The sequence below is a fragment of the Nannospalax galili genome, unplaced genomic scaffold, assembly GCF_000622305.1.
Source record: "Nannospalax galili isolate Female #2095 unplaced genomic scaffold, S.galili_v1.0 scaffold819, whole genome shotgun sequence".
Classification (NCBI taxonomy): domain Eukaryota; kingdom Metazoa; phylum Chordata; class Mammalia; order Rodentia; family Spalacidae; genus Nannospalax; species Nannospalax galili.
Window position 1 is genome coordinate 1,966,508 of NW_008343717.1, and position 16,176 is coordinate 1,982,683.

At 40.8% G+C, this 16,176-nt stretch overlaps 1 protein-coding gene across 3 annotated transcripts in view; it reads left to right on the forward strand.

The window, feature by feature from the left end:
- The window catches only part of Ccbe1 (collagen and calcium binding EGF domains 1), a 293,738-nt gene that overhangs the window by 248,492 nt on the left and 29,070 nt on the right, over positions 1 to 16,176 (forward strand). For all 3 annotated transcript variants that reach the window (XM_008840029.3, XM_029566899.1, XM_017799862.2), the window contains exon 3: positions 1,273 to 1,325. In XM_008840029.3, the coding sequence (XP_008838251.1) occupies positions 1,273 to 1,325 (53 nt within the window). The remainder of the gene's footprint in view (positions 1 to 1,272; positions 1,326 to 16,176) is intronic.

Consider the following 16,176-nt stretch of genomic DNA (forward strand, 5'->3'; position numbering starts at 1 on the left):
TATTGGTATTTGGTGGGGATATGTTATTTTGGTTTTTCATGTTATTATTTTTTCTCTGTGATTTTGACATGTGAATTTCTTTTGTAGTTTCTGATTGTTTTGTGAGACTCAGGCCTTCAAGTTTAGGTCTGCTTCTTTTTGTGAATATTAGGTGTCTTTGTGGTTTATTTTTGGGGCATGAAAAGCTGGTTCATCTAATCTTTCAGTTCTCTCTTTTGATTTTATATTGGAGTGGCCGGATTGATTTTGTCTTCAGGAGTTCCCACAGAGGCTCAATTCAGGTGAGGGTCAGATGTTTTCAGGCTTTCTCCTAAGGTCTGGAACACTCCAGGAATGATATTGGCCTCAGGAATTTGTGGGTTGGACTGGCCTGGGAGCCTGGCCCTGGAAAGATGCTGGTCTAGGGCAGCTGGTGGCCATGCTACCAAGAGATACAAAGGCAGATGGGGTGGGAAGAGGCCCCAAGGACTCCTGGGCACTGCACTGAGGAGCTGGGTTGGTCCAGAGGCAAAGGATCAGGAAGAGGAAAGGTCAGCCCCAGAGTCCCAGAAAGAGGCTGGAGGGTGGTGCAGGCCCAGGGAAGCAGAGGGAGGTGAGGGCAGGGCCAGGCCCAGAAGCAGAGCTCCTGGTGCCCAGAGAAGGTACTAGGTTGGTCTGGATGAAAAGGATCAGAGAGCAGTATTGGTTCCCCAGGTGTCTGGGGCCCCAAGACAAGTAATGGGGCAGAGCCCAAACTCCGAGGAGAGAACAGTAGTGGAGATGGGAGGGTGAATAAGGCTGGGGGAGTCCAGTTGCGGAGGGCACAATGGACTTACCCTGGAGAGAGGCCTGCGGGTAGGAGAGAGGCCTGCAGGTAGGAGAGAGGCCTGCGGGTAGGAGAGAGGCCTGCGGGTAGGAGAGAGGCCTGCGGTGGGTCCTGCAGGCCCAGGGAAGCAGAGCCTGTCTAATTTTTTAATGTAGGCACTTTAAGACAGGGTCTCCCTGTAGCCCCAGCTGGCCTGGAACTCACTATGTAGACCAGGCTGGCCTTGAACTCACCGGAATCTTCCTGCCTCTGCCACCTAAGTGCTGGGATTAAAGGCATGTACCACCATGCCCAGCTATTTTTTTATTTTTTAAGTTCAGATTGAATTAAAAACACCTCATCTCTATTTTATCCCTGTATTTTTCTGGACATAAGTTACTTTATTAAAAAGAAATGGCTGAAAATAACCTTATTTTCAATCCAACATCACATCTAAAATGCCTTTTTTTTTTTTTTTTGTCTCTTAGGAAAAAATGCTGCAAAGGATATAAATTTGTTCTTGGACAATGTATCCCAGAAGGTATGTAATATAGAAAATGATCTCATCACCCCATTTTCATGACTATTAGGAGTCTATAAAGCTGAGGTACAGGTGGTGTATGTGTTATCTATATATGCATTATGTGTATCTAGTTATTGATGTGCTCGTAATTCTCTTTCTGGCATTAAATTCCTTGCTGATTTGGTTCTGTGTAATGTACTCTGTCTGAATTATTGTGTGATATATTCATATACATTGAGTCATTCTTGGATTTTAAATTTTATGCTTAGAAGGCTGTAATTCCTCCATCAACATTTGATACACTAATTATAACTCAGCCCTCTTCCTGACCCCTCCACCTGCTTTTCCAGTGCTAAATTTCAAACCCCTTTAAATGACCACCAGCAAACACTAATCCAATACTCAGCCCATCCCTAAAGGCAGAGAAGTTTCAGGCATGGACCAATCCTCTGGGTGCATACTTCAAAGTAAGAAGAAAGCAGGTGAGGCATTTTTAATGAGATGAGCAGATTTTAATCATGCTTTTGTGTCCTGCTTAATAGAACGTTGGGCAAACTTACTTTCTAACTCTTGGTTTTTACAGGCAGGTTTTAATACCCAGGTCATCATATGGGTGTTTAAAGAACTTTGCCATATATAAAGTACTTGAGCCAGAGGCTGATTCTTAGTAAGTACTTGATAAATTGTGGCTGTTGTTGCCATTATTGATAACTTCCATACACAATACAGACATTTAGTGCAAACACATTCATAGAAGGCAAGCACAGAGGACCAATGGACAGAGGCAGGCCTGGGAAAGAAGGAAAAGTTGAGTCAGGTAATCTATCAAGGAAGACCGCCCTGGACTTAGGTAGGAAAGGAGCATTCCAAAGGATTCCTGGCAAGGCATGGATACAGAGGACTGTCTGAACAGCCATGGGTTGGATTTTTTAGGCTGGGTGGGGACAGCGAGTAGGGTCTGTGAAATAGCTTTCTTCACTCTTTCCCCAGAAGCTGAGTTTCTCTAGAGGATTGGGAGCATAGCCAAGCTAACATGCTGCATTATCTCATGGAACAAAATTTCTTTATTATTTTAAAATAGATGCCTCCCTCCCGTTTATTGCTGTCTTCTATGGGAATATGGAAAAATTCATTAAACCACAGGTGTACCGTGGGAAGGCTGGCTAGGACATAGCTTCACATGTATTGTCCATGTGTCCTTGGGCCCCTCTGAACTGAGTATCTCTGTATCAGTTGATTCTGTGGAGTAGAACCTGGTAGGAAAAAGCACGAAAATTAGACTAGCATTCCTTCACAGTTCAGTGCATCTCAATCACCAGCTGTATCATTTACATTGCAGCTTGGCAGATACTAAAGAAAACTAGGTTTAGGCCAATTAATTTGAGATCCTAAGTAAATAGTTTGTTTAATCTAATTAAAAACACATGGACTCTATATAGTTGGAGTTTCTTTAAAAGTTAGGTATTGAGATTTCAAATAGCTAGGCTGAATTCTATTCTCTCTCACCTTAAATACAATAGCACCTATGATTAATGGTACCAAGAACTGCATATTTCCAGGAAAAGTATATTCAAACATCATTGTGGATAATTCTTTGCTCTGTTGCTTTTTACTAGCATAGCTTTTAATGTTCGTTTTCCTCTAAGGAAATAAATCAGTGGTTATTCGTTTCCTTTACTAATGATATCTTTAGTCATAGGTTTTTATCACTCAAGGATGAAAAGGAAACACAGAGTGATGGCATATGCCTAGAATCCCAGCACTCACAGAGGCAGAGGTGGGAGAGTCAAGAATTCAAGGCCAACCTGGGCTACATAGTGAGTTCCAAGATAGCCTGAGCTACAAAGAGACAAAAGAAGAAGGAAGGGGAAAGAAAGGGAGGAAGAATAAACAATGTAAAATACAAGTATAAAATTTCAGGAAAGATTATAAAAGAATCAATAGGATATGTGTGTGTATGTGTGTGTGTGTGTGTGTGTGTGTGTGTGTGAGTGAGTGTGTGTGGGTATGGGTGTGGGTGTGGGGGGGTGTTGGAGGGGTGTGTATGCAGACACACATGAACACACAGAAATTGATTTTAATTTTAAACTGTATTTTATAAGACAGCTTATGAGCTGGTAGAGATTTTAGTGTGAACCAGCAGGCTAGAGACCCAGGGGTTAGTTCATGTTGTGGTTCAAATCCAAAGGCAAGTTACTGGCAGAGTTTTCCTCTTCAGTTAGGGAGGTCAGCCTTTTTTCTATTAAGCCTTCAAACAGTCAGGGCCCACTGGCACTATGGAATATGATCTTCTTTACTTGGAATCTACTGATTTAATTGTTAGTTTCATCCTAAAAACAATAGAGAGAGCTGGACTTGGGGGATCTACACCTGTAAAGCCAGGATTTTAGAAGCTGAATCAGGAGGATTGTCTCAAATTCAAGGACAGCCTAGGCTGCAGAGTGAGTTCCCAAACAGCCTGGGCTATGGTGTGAGACCCTACCTCAAAAACAAAACAGCCCCCACAAAAAAATCTTAAATAATGTTTGAGCATGTATTTGGATACCTAGTCCCCAAGTAACAAAGCTATACTCCTTCCTGACACAGTACAACTATGCTGCATAAAAACATACTGTTCCCCTAGAAGACAATGCAAAGTGGTGCTCAGTTTTCTCCTCGAGTATTATTTAAACACCGTGATGTTAACCCGGGCCTGGTGGCATGTGTCTTTAATCCCAACACTCAGGAGGCAGAGACAGGAAGCTCTCTGTGAGATTGAGGTCAGTCTGCTCTACATAGAAAGTTCCAGGCCGGCTGGAGCTACAGGGAGATTCTGTCTTAAAAAAAAAACAGAAAAACACCGTTATGTTGAAGTTAACAGTACTTAAATATTATGACATGAAGTTAACACATGATACATGATAAGGAAAGGAGGGAAGATACAGCAGGGCATGTGTACTTAAAGACATTCATAAGAGAAGACATGAGTACTCAGGACATCCACAGTCGTTTCTATCACTGGCACATGGTCATCCTGCCCTTTATAACTACTTCCTTCCACTACCCATTCTGATTGCTTTTGCCCCAACATATTGGTCCTACCTGAATTGGCGAATTTTTCTGTTGGCTTTCATCTTATCGCAGGCCATGTTATTGATAACACTAAGAGACATCTGCAAGGGTCTCTTGTATTACAGATACAACATGTTGACCTCTGTTGTGCAAAAACAGCAATTTCCCCTCAGTGTTTAGAATCAATTGCCCACCAGCACAGTGACTTCCTTCTAGACTATGGCACAGGCATAAGGAGGCAAATACCCCAAGAGCAGTTCAGTGGAATCGCTGTTCTCCTAGTGGGAGCTCCATTTGGAGCTGAGACTGCTGGGCTGGCAGAGCATGAGGCCTCAGCAATAGGAAGCAAAGCTGTTGCTAATAGATTAGAGGGATAATCCATTAGGTGGTCCAATCACCTTTCTGTCCCTCCATTCCTGGTCCTATGAACTCTGCTTATAGAAAACCATTTATTGGACACTGACACAACCTAGTCATCCTCCTAGAGGACCTTGTGCCAGACCAAATATCTGGGTACTGTGGCTTAGCCAAGCTGACTCCTAAAACTAACCGTCACTGATAACAAAAAGAGACTAGAGTTTCCAAACAAGCATGCTAACTGATGGCGGAAACAGCCGTATTTGTTTGTTTGTTTCTCTTTTTGAGACAGGGTCTCTCTGTAGCCCCAGCTAGCCTGGAACTCAAGACCAGTCTGGCCTTGAATTTACAGAGTACTGGGATTAAAGGCGTGCACCACCATGCCCTGCCTGAAACCGCAGGGGTTTTTTTGTTTTGTTTTGTTTGTTTTTTTAACAGAAAGATTAATCAAGCCTTTATTTTATTTTGGAACACAAAATAAGGAGGAATCAATTCCAACAATATAGAGAGTTAAAAGCAGAGGTGATGTTTGAAGCTTGCTTTAAAGCAAGTATTAGTTCTCATAGATGTTTCCACTATTAAGTCTGAAGGTTCCTATTTTATTCCCCTTTGCAAATAAACTAGCTGCTGACCTCAGGCACATAACAGGTGCTTTCATGTATGCTGAACGAATTCATGAGAACCAGTCAATCATTCAACTCATCTTTTTTTTTTTTTTTTTGCAGAAAACTTCATTTTTAATGCAATTGAAACCGCAGTTTTTTAATGGCTGCTGCCTCATAATTTTTAGTCCAAGTTAGGGGCAGTCTATGGGTCAAATATGGCCACCTGATTCTAGAAATGAAATTTTGCTGAGACATTGCCCTTCATTTTATTGCTGTCATATGCCTCTTTGCGTGCTAACAGTTGAGCTGAGTAGCTGCAACAGAAGACTGCAAATCCAAGGCAGGGTCAGGCCCTTTCCAGAAAAGGTTTCCTGACTTCTGTTATAAGTGAGGTAACAGGGTAGTCAGATTTATTCTAGCTCAGACGTTATAAATTGAGTTCCAGCTGGGGAGGAAGTTGCATTGGCTATTCCCCAGGACACAGTCCCCAACAGGGATCCAAACAGTAGTAAGAACTAACAGCAAATGGGGCAGAACAGCAGGGAAGCTTTTCCCATATCACTCACACTATCCTGAATGTGTCATCCAATTTTACCATAAAAGCACTGTGATATGGACATTACTATTTTTGTCATCAGTATTTATAGGAGAGCAGATTGACACTTAAATGACATGATATCGAACTAGACTTGGTGGCTCATGCTTATAATCAGGAGGTTGAGGCAGGAAGACTGCCACAAGTTCAAGGCAAACGTAGACTATAAATCAAGACCCGTGTCAAAACAAAAACAGACAAACAAAGCCAGAAATAATGTTCAAGTTGGGTGGGGGTGCACTAAAAAATATGACTCTGAACATGTGACTAAAAGAGAGAGTCTTGTGGATGTTGATAAGACAAACTAGACTGTGTTGAGGAGATCAAGAAAGACTTGGCATTGACAGTGAAACCTGAAAGCTGACTAGAATGTCAGCAGTCATACAGCCCTGGTGGTAAGGGTGCATGAACTGGCCAGATATAACTGGAGGTGAAAACTTGTGGAAGAAAGAGGCATGACTGTGATCAAGAACACAGGAAAAGAGAGGTTAGGCTTTTGTAGTCTAAGAAACTCAGAAATGACTCCAAAGTTTGGAAAAGCCTCAAGGGCTGTAACGCCAGACCTCAAATGCCAGACTGAACAATGGTTTAATGATGATTAATACAGGTTGAACATCTCTTATCTGAAATGCTTGGGGCCAGAAGTGTTTCACGTTTCAGAGTTTTTGGATTTGGGAATATTTGCACAAACCTTAGTGGTTGAGCATCCCTAATCTGGAAATCTAAAATGCTCCAAAATCCAAAAATATCATGGTACTAAAAAAGTTTCAGGTTTCAGGTCTTCAAATTAGGAATTCTCAACATATATAGAGTATATAGGTTCTTTGAGCAAGGGCTGATACACACAACACACCTTTGGAAGGATGGCCTGGCAATGTATATAGAATGGACTTGAAGAGGAAGAATCTTGAGTGAAGATCCTATTTACATGGGAGATTCTGATGATCTGATTAGATCAATGCCAAGAGAAACAGGATGGAGAGAATAGGAAATAGATGAAATTTAAAGATAGGAGCTGTATGTCTGAAAGCTGGTAAGCTCTGGGAAACAAGCATCAAAAATAGAGGACTGAGTAAATCCATTACCCTTGGTCCCTTCAAAAACTAACAACATAGAAAAGAACAAAAACAAAAGACAAGCTCACAAGAACAAAAAGGGGAGATAACAACAACAAAATTTGCAAAGCTGCAGAAAAGACCAAGAGGTGGAAAACCTCTTCGAGAAACCTGAGCTCAGATCCTCAAGATCCACATTAAAAATCCAGCAGGGGCAGGGGAGCTGGAGAGATGGCTCAGCAGCTAAGAGCACATTCTGCTCTTGCAGAGAACCCAGGTTAATTCCCAGCACCCATATCAGACAGCTCACGATTGTCTGAAACTCCAGCTCCGGGGGATCTAATACCTCTGCATCCATGTGTACCTGCATTCATGTGCACATATCCACACACAGACACAAACACATATACATAACTAAAAATAAAATAAATCTTTTTAAAAGCTTTTAAAAGCCATGTTTGAGTGAGCAGAAACAACTAGAGCTCTGCAGCTTGCTGGCTGACTAGTCTAGCCGAATTATCATGCTTCAGATTCAGTGAGAGACCATGTCTCAAAAAAATAAGGTGGGGGCTGGAGAGATGGCTCAGTAGTTAAGAACACCAGCTGCTCTTGCAGAGAACCCAGGTTTGATTTCCAGCACCCACATGTCAGCTAAAAACCCTCTGTAAATCCAGTTCCAGAAGATCTGACACCCTCTCTGGTCCTACAGGCTTTGCATGAGACAGGTGCTTTTACGTACATGCAGGCAAAACACTCATACACATCCAATAAAAATAAATAAATAGGGGCTGGAGAGATGGCTCAGTGGTTAAGAGTACTGACTATTCTTGCAGAGGACCTTGGCTCAATTCCCAGAACCCACATGGTAGCTACAAACCGTCCTTAACTACAGTTCCAGGGGAATCCAAAGCCCTTTTCTGACCTCCGCGGCATTGCACATCATGGGTGCACTCACATATGTGCAGGCAATACACTCATACACATAAAATAAAGATAAACAAATAATAAAAAATTTAAAAATAAAGTAGAGAGTGACAGAGGAAGGCATCCAACATTCATCACTGGTTTCTACATACATACATATAAACGTGCATTCACATGCACCTGTGCCACATATGTGTGTGCATGTACACACACAAAGAATTAGCTAAAAGTCGAAGAAGTTGCTCTGACAAATCTTGTCCTGTGCTCATACAGACGGAATGCCCTTTTACAACCAGGCAAGGAGATCAATGACAGTTCTTCTGAAAAGGTGAACCAGAGACTCCTAAGACCAGGAAACAAATGACAGTAAGAGTCCAATACTGAAAACAGGCAATCAACTAATGCTTGCACATTGAATGTGCAAACATCAAGCCTTCTCTGTTCATTTGCATTCCAGAGTGACTTATTCTCAGGATTTGGAAGTGTTATCTCTGGGGATACCAGATGAACCATGAAAAAGACCTTAAACCAGCATTAGAGCCAGATCACTTACAGTGAAGACTAGGACTTACACAATCCCATATACAAAGAGATGCTATTGAGCATCTTTTAGTACATCACAGATAAGCTAGAGTGAACTCTAAAGGTCTGCAGACATTAAAGCAAAGCCTTCGGAAGGAAACATGCTGGAAAGAGAATCATACAGAAGACACAAACTACACAGAGAGAATGGATAATTCAGAATAACTGCTAAATTTCAGATAGAGATAAGGATGATGCAGCATCTTTTACAATAGAAACATCCTGTTAATAAAAAGGAACAAAGACTAATAGAGTGCTTAGAAATTAAGAATATGACAAAATGGGTTAGAAGATGAAATTGAAGAGATTTTCCAAAAACTAGAGTTAAAAAAAATCAAAGAAATGAAGAGTCGAAAAGAGAACACAAGACCATGAGAGGAACAACCAGGCAATTAAGAATTCCACACAGAACAGGGTGCAGTCACCAAAGATGAAAACAAAAAAAACTTCTCCAGAATTAAAGGATATGAATTTTTAGATTAAAAATGGCCCTGGGGCAGAAGGAAGGACTTCAGATGATCCCAAGACTGGGGCATGGGCACATAGAGATTTGGGAAGCTCATCCTGTGGAGTCAGGTATGAGTCAGGTGCTCTCCTCTATTTGTTTTGTTTTGAGACAAGGTCTTCCTGTAGCCCCAATTGGCCTGGAACTTGCTCTGTAGACCAGGCTGTCCTCAACCTCACAGAGATCTGCCTGCCTCTGCCTCCTGAGTGCTGGGATTAAATGCATGTGTCACCATGCCCAAATCTAAATCCTGTTCTTCATATTTCATATGAATTTCTTTTTTTCTTCTCTGTCAATTTTTATAATTTTATTTTTTGTCTTTAGTCTGCAAAAATTTCATAATGTATCCATTATATTTGGATATATATCTAAAATCATGGGAATCACCAAAGCTAAACCAAGAAGAGTTTAAACAGACCCATAACAAATAAAGAAATTGAAACAGTAATACAAAACCTCCCAACAACAACAACAACAAAAGCCCAGGCCCAGATGTATTCACAGCAGCATTCTACCAGACATTTAATGAACATAGATAGCCAACACTACTTAAATTATTCAAAAAGAGAGAAACAGGGAGAACTCCCAAACTCCTTCTATGAAGCTAGAATAACTCTAATACCAAAACCAGGTAAAGACACAACCAAAAGGGAAAACTATAACCCCATGTCCTTAATGAACATAGATGCAAAACTTTTCAACAAAATAATTGCAAACAACATACAGACACACATCAAAAATGTTATCTACCATGATCAAGTCGACTTCATTCCAGGGATGTTTCAATACACGTAAGTCAATAAATGCTCCAAATCATATAAATGGACTCAAAGACAAAAATCACATGGTCATCTCAATAGATGCAGAGAAGGCCTTTGACAAAATTCAACATGAATCTATGTTAAATGTCCCACAGGGAACTGTACTGTAAAGATCATACCTCAACATAAAGCTATAGAAAACAAATTCATGACCAACGTCATTCTAAATGGAGAAAGCTGGAAGCATTCTTATATAAATCAGGAATGAAACAAGGCTGTCCATTATCTCCACTCCTTTTTAATATATTGCTTGAAATTCTTGCAAGACCAATAAGATCAGGGAAACAAATTAAAGGAGTACTAATTGGAAGAGTTCAATTTAATCCTTATTTGCAGATGATATGACATTATACATGAGATCCCAAAAATTCCACCAGAAAACTCCTAGAAATGATTGACACTTTCAGCAAAGTGGCAGGTTACAAAATCAATCTACAGAAAATCAGTAGCCTTTCTATATAACAATAACAAGTAATCAGAGAAACAGTACATAGAAACCCTCCCATTCACAATAGCCTCAAAAAAGTAATCTAGGAATAAACTTGACCAAAGTCATTAAAGATCTCTACAATGAAAAATTTTAAATCTTTGAAGAACAAGATTGAGAAAGACATCAGAAGATGGAAGGACTGCCCATGCTCATGGATTGGAAGAATTAATATTGTGAAAATGACCATCCTATCAAAAGCAATCTATAGATTCAATGCAATGCTGATTAAAATCCCCATGATTATTTCACAGAATTAGAAAAAAATCCTAAAATTCATATGGATTCACAAAAGTTCCCAGATAATCAAACCAATCCTCAACACAAAGAGCAATGCTGCAGGGATTGTCATACCAGTTCTCAAACTATATCACAGAGCTATAGTCATAAAAACAGCGTGGCACTGGCACAAAACCAGACACAAAGATCAATGGAACATAATTAAAAACCCAAACATGAGTGCATGCAGTTTCAGCCACCGAATATTTGACAAAGGTGCCAAGAACACAAGACAGCATCTTCAACAAATGGTGCTGTCAAAACTGGATCTCCACCTGTAGAAGAATGAAATTGGACCCTTATCTTTTACCTTGCACAAAAGTGAATTCCAAATGGATCAAAGACCCCAATGTGAAAATCTAACACTGTTACTAGAAAACAGGCAGTACCCTACAAGATATAGGTGTAGGAAAGGACTTTCTAAAACACACATCAATTGCTCAGGAATTAAGATCAACTATCAAGAAGGGGGAATCTCATTAAACTAAAAAGCTTTTGGACAATAAAAGAAACAAACAAGGAAATGAAGAGAAAACACTCAGAATGGGAGAAAAGCTTCACCAGAGACACATGTGACAGAGGTTTAACATCCAGGATATATAAATAATTCAAAAAACAATGAATCAAGAAAACAAATGACCCAATTAAAAGATGAAATAGAGTTTAATATAGGAGTTCTATGCTTTGGCTATTTGTGGCCTCAGGCAACAGAGGGTAATGAACACAAAAAGCCACAAATAGCCAAAGCACAGAGAATAAGAGCTTTAAGAGTATGGATCCTTAGATAGGACTCCTATATTAAACTCCATCCACCCAGGACTCAGGGAACATTGCAGAAGAGGGGCCAGAATGATTGTAAGAGCCAAGGGAGGAGGTACATGACCATATGGAAAGAGTCCTACAGGCTCCAGGATCTTGCTCATATGAACCTACAGCAATGGTGCCAGCATGTACAAGACCCATGCAAACTCAAGCAGACAAAACCCCAGCATAGAACTGGGGAAATAGGCAGCAAGCCCCAATCTTAGCTGCAGAACTATTGGCATCTGATTACTGCTGGGTGAGAGAGAGCTGATCTTCTTTAAGGGAGAGACTCTAGATAAGGTGACTAGAGTCCAGTGGATGAACTTGCACTGAGAGACATCTGGGTACGCTAACTTGACTCAATAGGCCTTAACATAAATGACAGAATGCATGAAATCCAGCAGGAGGTGTATGGGAGGGTGTGGATGAGGAAGGATGTAATATCATTAAAATATTGTATATTAAATACACAAAAATTCAATGAAAAATACACAAAAATGAACAATGGAAAAGCTAAAACAATAGGACTGAGCTATAGTAAGACTGAACGGTAGAAGACAATGGACCAATGCCTTCAAATGATGAAGGGAAATCCCTAACCCAGTTCTATACCTCAGTTATCAGCTCTCCTATGTGTTTATAGAAGTTGTTTTTAGACATGTGTGAACTCAAAACCTCTTTTAGGACTTTTCTCAGAAGCCACTGAAAAGTATGTTCTACTGAAATGAGAAAGTAAACCAGAAAAGACATGATATGAAGCCCAGGAGGTAGGACTGTACCCCAAGAGACAGTGGATGGACTTCCCAAGACAGCCACACAGAGTTCTGGTGGGAGCAAGTCAGAATGTTCTAGCAGACATGTCCAGTCTTTTAACTGTGACATGATTCATCTACAACTGTGCTAAGCTGCATTCCTAATTACCCTGGGTCGCTGCATTCCTAATTACCCTGGGTCACACATGGACAGGTGACCATATGTGGCCATGTGGGGGCTGCAGATTGGACATGCCTACTTGGGGAAACCTCTCCAAGATTACATTAATAATATATCTAAACACTTTAAACATTTTAAGAGATTTCCAAACTTGGGGAGCATCTCTGGAGATGAATCCATAATAAAAATTGTAGAAAACTGAGTTTTCCAGATCAAAGTCCTGAAGTACAACCTTAACTGATTATTTATTTATCAGAGAACATTTAATAAGGTTAGTAAAAGTTTCTAGCTGGGTATTGAGAATTTAAAAAGAAAAAGAAAAACATTAAGTATCCCAAAGATAACAAGGGCAGGCAGCAGCTACCACCTCCACATGAGGGAGCAAAGAGAGATAGTGGACCAGTTGAGACTTGAAGGCTCAGAGGAGGTGCCACTGGATGGAACCCAGACCTCCGAGGCACTAGGCAATAAAGGCTGTTGCTCTGAACTCAGAGGACATGGCCCATGGATCTGAGACCCACACCAGCCATCTCTGAAATGGAATATAATGAGGTGAGTGTCGGGAAAGCCACACACAGGCATTTTCTGGCACTATTGAAATAGGCTGCTGATGTGAGGAAGGAGGCAGCTGAGATAAGGTGTTCAAGAACAAGAAGTCCAGGCTGCAGGCATCTGTACACAGCTCACAAAAAAGAGGATGGAGCAAGTTTGAAACTAATAGACAAAGTCTAGTACCTGGCACTCAAGAAACATACAACAGATTTTTGCTTAAGGGAAGTTGAAAAGCACCCCCCTCCACCATGAACACAAGAGGTGAGTGACTAGAGAGAACACTTTCCAGCACCAGTGTAAAAGCAGAGAATAGGTTTTACATTGCCATTATTCATCAACACTAAAGACAGCCAAGCACAATTCCAAAGAAACTATTGAGCAGATGGAGAGACTGGGAAGTGTGGAGTTGTTTGAAGGGTATGGGGAGGGGATAAGGAAGATAAATACATCTTTTGCATGGCTGGAAATCAACAGAGAGTGCTTAAAAGAATCAGTGTAAGCTAGCCATTGAAGGATGCACAAGTGAACATGAACAGAATCCACCGGGAGAGGTAGAAATGGTACCCCAGGGAAGCAGGGATGGAAGGGGAGACTGGGGAGGGTTGCTTCATGAAGCAAGCCTTCAGCACAAGCTCTCTTTTCCAAATTTGTTTTTATTGAATTTTTGTGTATTTCATACAGAATATCTCAAACAATCTTAATCATCTTTATACCCCTATCCCCTCCCATAGTCCCATATACTCTGTCATCCGTGTTAAGGCCCACTCAAACAATCTTAATCTCAAACAATCTTAATCATCTTTATACCCCTATCCCCTCCCATAGTCCCATATACTCTGTCATCCGTGTTAAGGCCCACTGTGTCAAGTCAGTGTCCCCAGACGTTCCCTAGTGCAAGTCCATCCACTGAGGTCTAGTCAGCCTATCCAGAGTCCCTTGTTTTAGGAAGATCAGTTCTTCCTCACCTAACAGTAATAAGTTGCCAATATTTCTTCAGCTAATATTGGTACCTGCTGCCCATTTCCCCAGTTCTGTGCTGGGTTTTTGCCTGCCTGAGTTTATATGGGACTTGTGGATGCTGACACCATTGCCATAGAACTGTATAAGCAGGGTCCCATGAGCTTGTAGAACTCTGTTTCCATATGGTCGTGCTCCTCCTCCCTGCCTCCTACAATCTTTCTGCCCCCTCTTCCACGATGGTCCCTGAGCTCAGGGTGGGTGAAGTTTAATATAGGAGTCCTGTCCAAGGACCAGCATTCTGCAGACTCTTAGTCTTTACACTTTGGCCATTTGTGACCTTTTTGTTCCTGTCTTTCTGTTGCATGAGGGGGCTTCATTAATGAGAATTAAGAGGTTAATTAGTGTCCTCTTCTTTACCCCTGATCTATGTTCTGTGTGCCTTAGGTGTAGAGGTTGCATTGTATATGTGTCACTTAGGTCTGGGAAATTCATAGACAATGTCTGTGTATGACCAATTGTGGTACTTGGTAATAATCTCTGACTGGTGCAAAGTAAGCTTCTATCATGAGTGGTAACTGGGATATTTGTCTGTAAATATAAGGATACATAGTAAGGAATTACATTAGTCTAGGGATGTTACAGTCTTGGGGTTTTCTCTAAGATCTATGACCACTCCAGCCATATGTATTTGACTATGTTTACAGTGTCACACTTGAGTTTCCTCCCATTGCGTGGCCTTTTAGTCCAATTAGGTAGCTGTTCATTGCCCCCAAGATAAAAGTGCTGCTACTGCACCAATGTCATATGCTGTGCCAGCCATTGATGTGGTTATTTGGTCTTGAAGCTGGTGTTGGACCATCTATTGATGTGTTCCCTTGGTACCTTCATAGTGCTCTCCAAAGCTATGTGAGTTAGCCTTCAGGGGAAGTGGTTGCAGGTCAGTTACCGCTCTATTACTCCAAATCCTGTGTCTGAAGTATATTCTATCTTCAGCAGTAGGGTCTTGCCTTCAAGTTCTGGGAGGCCATAAAAGGCTGCGGGAACAGCCTGTGTAATTTGGGGAGTCTCTTAGACCACCCTGGCCAACAACTCAGGGAAGGTTTCTCCTGTCTGGCACTGTTTCTTGTTATGCAGCATTTAGTTATTCACCATGGACTCATATAGAGATATTGTATGTGTAATTTGTCATTAGATTGTTGTACTAATACGATTCTTTCTGATTTTTAAAAAATAGCTAGGCATTATTTATCTCCCCCACCTCTCTCCTCCCTGTCTAACCTTTCTGCATTTAAAATATCTCCATTTTCCCAATTTCTCCCTTAGCAACACCAGTTTCCTATGGTGCCATCTCTCTTGAGGTCCTTCTTTCCTTTTATCCCCAAGGTTCCTTATATAACCCTCCCTCCCCTTTCTTATTTAAATAGCCCCATTTTTATCCATTTCTACCATAGTAACACCTATCTACTACTGTTCTTCTCACTCAGGTTCTTTCTTTACCTTTACCTTCCTGGTTCCTTTTGATTATTCTGGTTCCTGCAGTTACATCTGGGTACATACATATAAGGATTTGGTGCTAGGATTCACATATGAGGGAGAACATACATCGTTTGTTTTTCTGGGTCTGTGTTGCTTCACTTAGTGTAACAGTTTCTAATTCCATTTATTTACCTGAAAATTTCATGATTTCATCTTTCTTTACCACTGAGTAGAACTCCATTGTGTAAAATGTACATTTTCATTCCACTCCTCAGTTGAGGGACACTTAGGTTGCTTCCATCTCTTAGCTATTGTGAAAAGAGCAGCAACAAACATGGATGTACAAGTGTCTCTGCAATAGGATGAGTCCTTGGGGTATATGCCAAGGAGTGGTATAACCAGGTTAAATGGTACATTCATTTTTAGTTTTCTAAGAGTTCTCCACAGTGCGTTCCATAGGGGGTTGCACAAGTTTTCAAACCCACCAGCAGTGTGTGAGCATTCCCCTTTCCCCACATCCTCTCCAGAATTTAGTATAATTTGTTCTCTTGATCTTAGCCAGTCTGACTGAGGTAAGATGAAATCTTAAAGTGGTTTTAATTTGCATTTCTCTAATTACTAATGATGTTGAACACGTTTTAAGATGTTTCTTAGTCATCTTTATTTCTTCTTGTGAAAACTCCCTGTTCAGATCCTTAGCCCATCTTTTAATTGGGTGACTTCCTTTCTTGATTCTTTGTTTTTTGGGTGACTTTGATTCTTTGTTTTTTGAGTTCTTTATATATTCTGGATGTTATACCTCTGTCATATGTGTTGCTGGTGAAGGTTTTCTCTCACTCTGTGGGTTTTCCCATGGCTTCCTTGGTTGTTTCTTGTTTCTTTT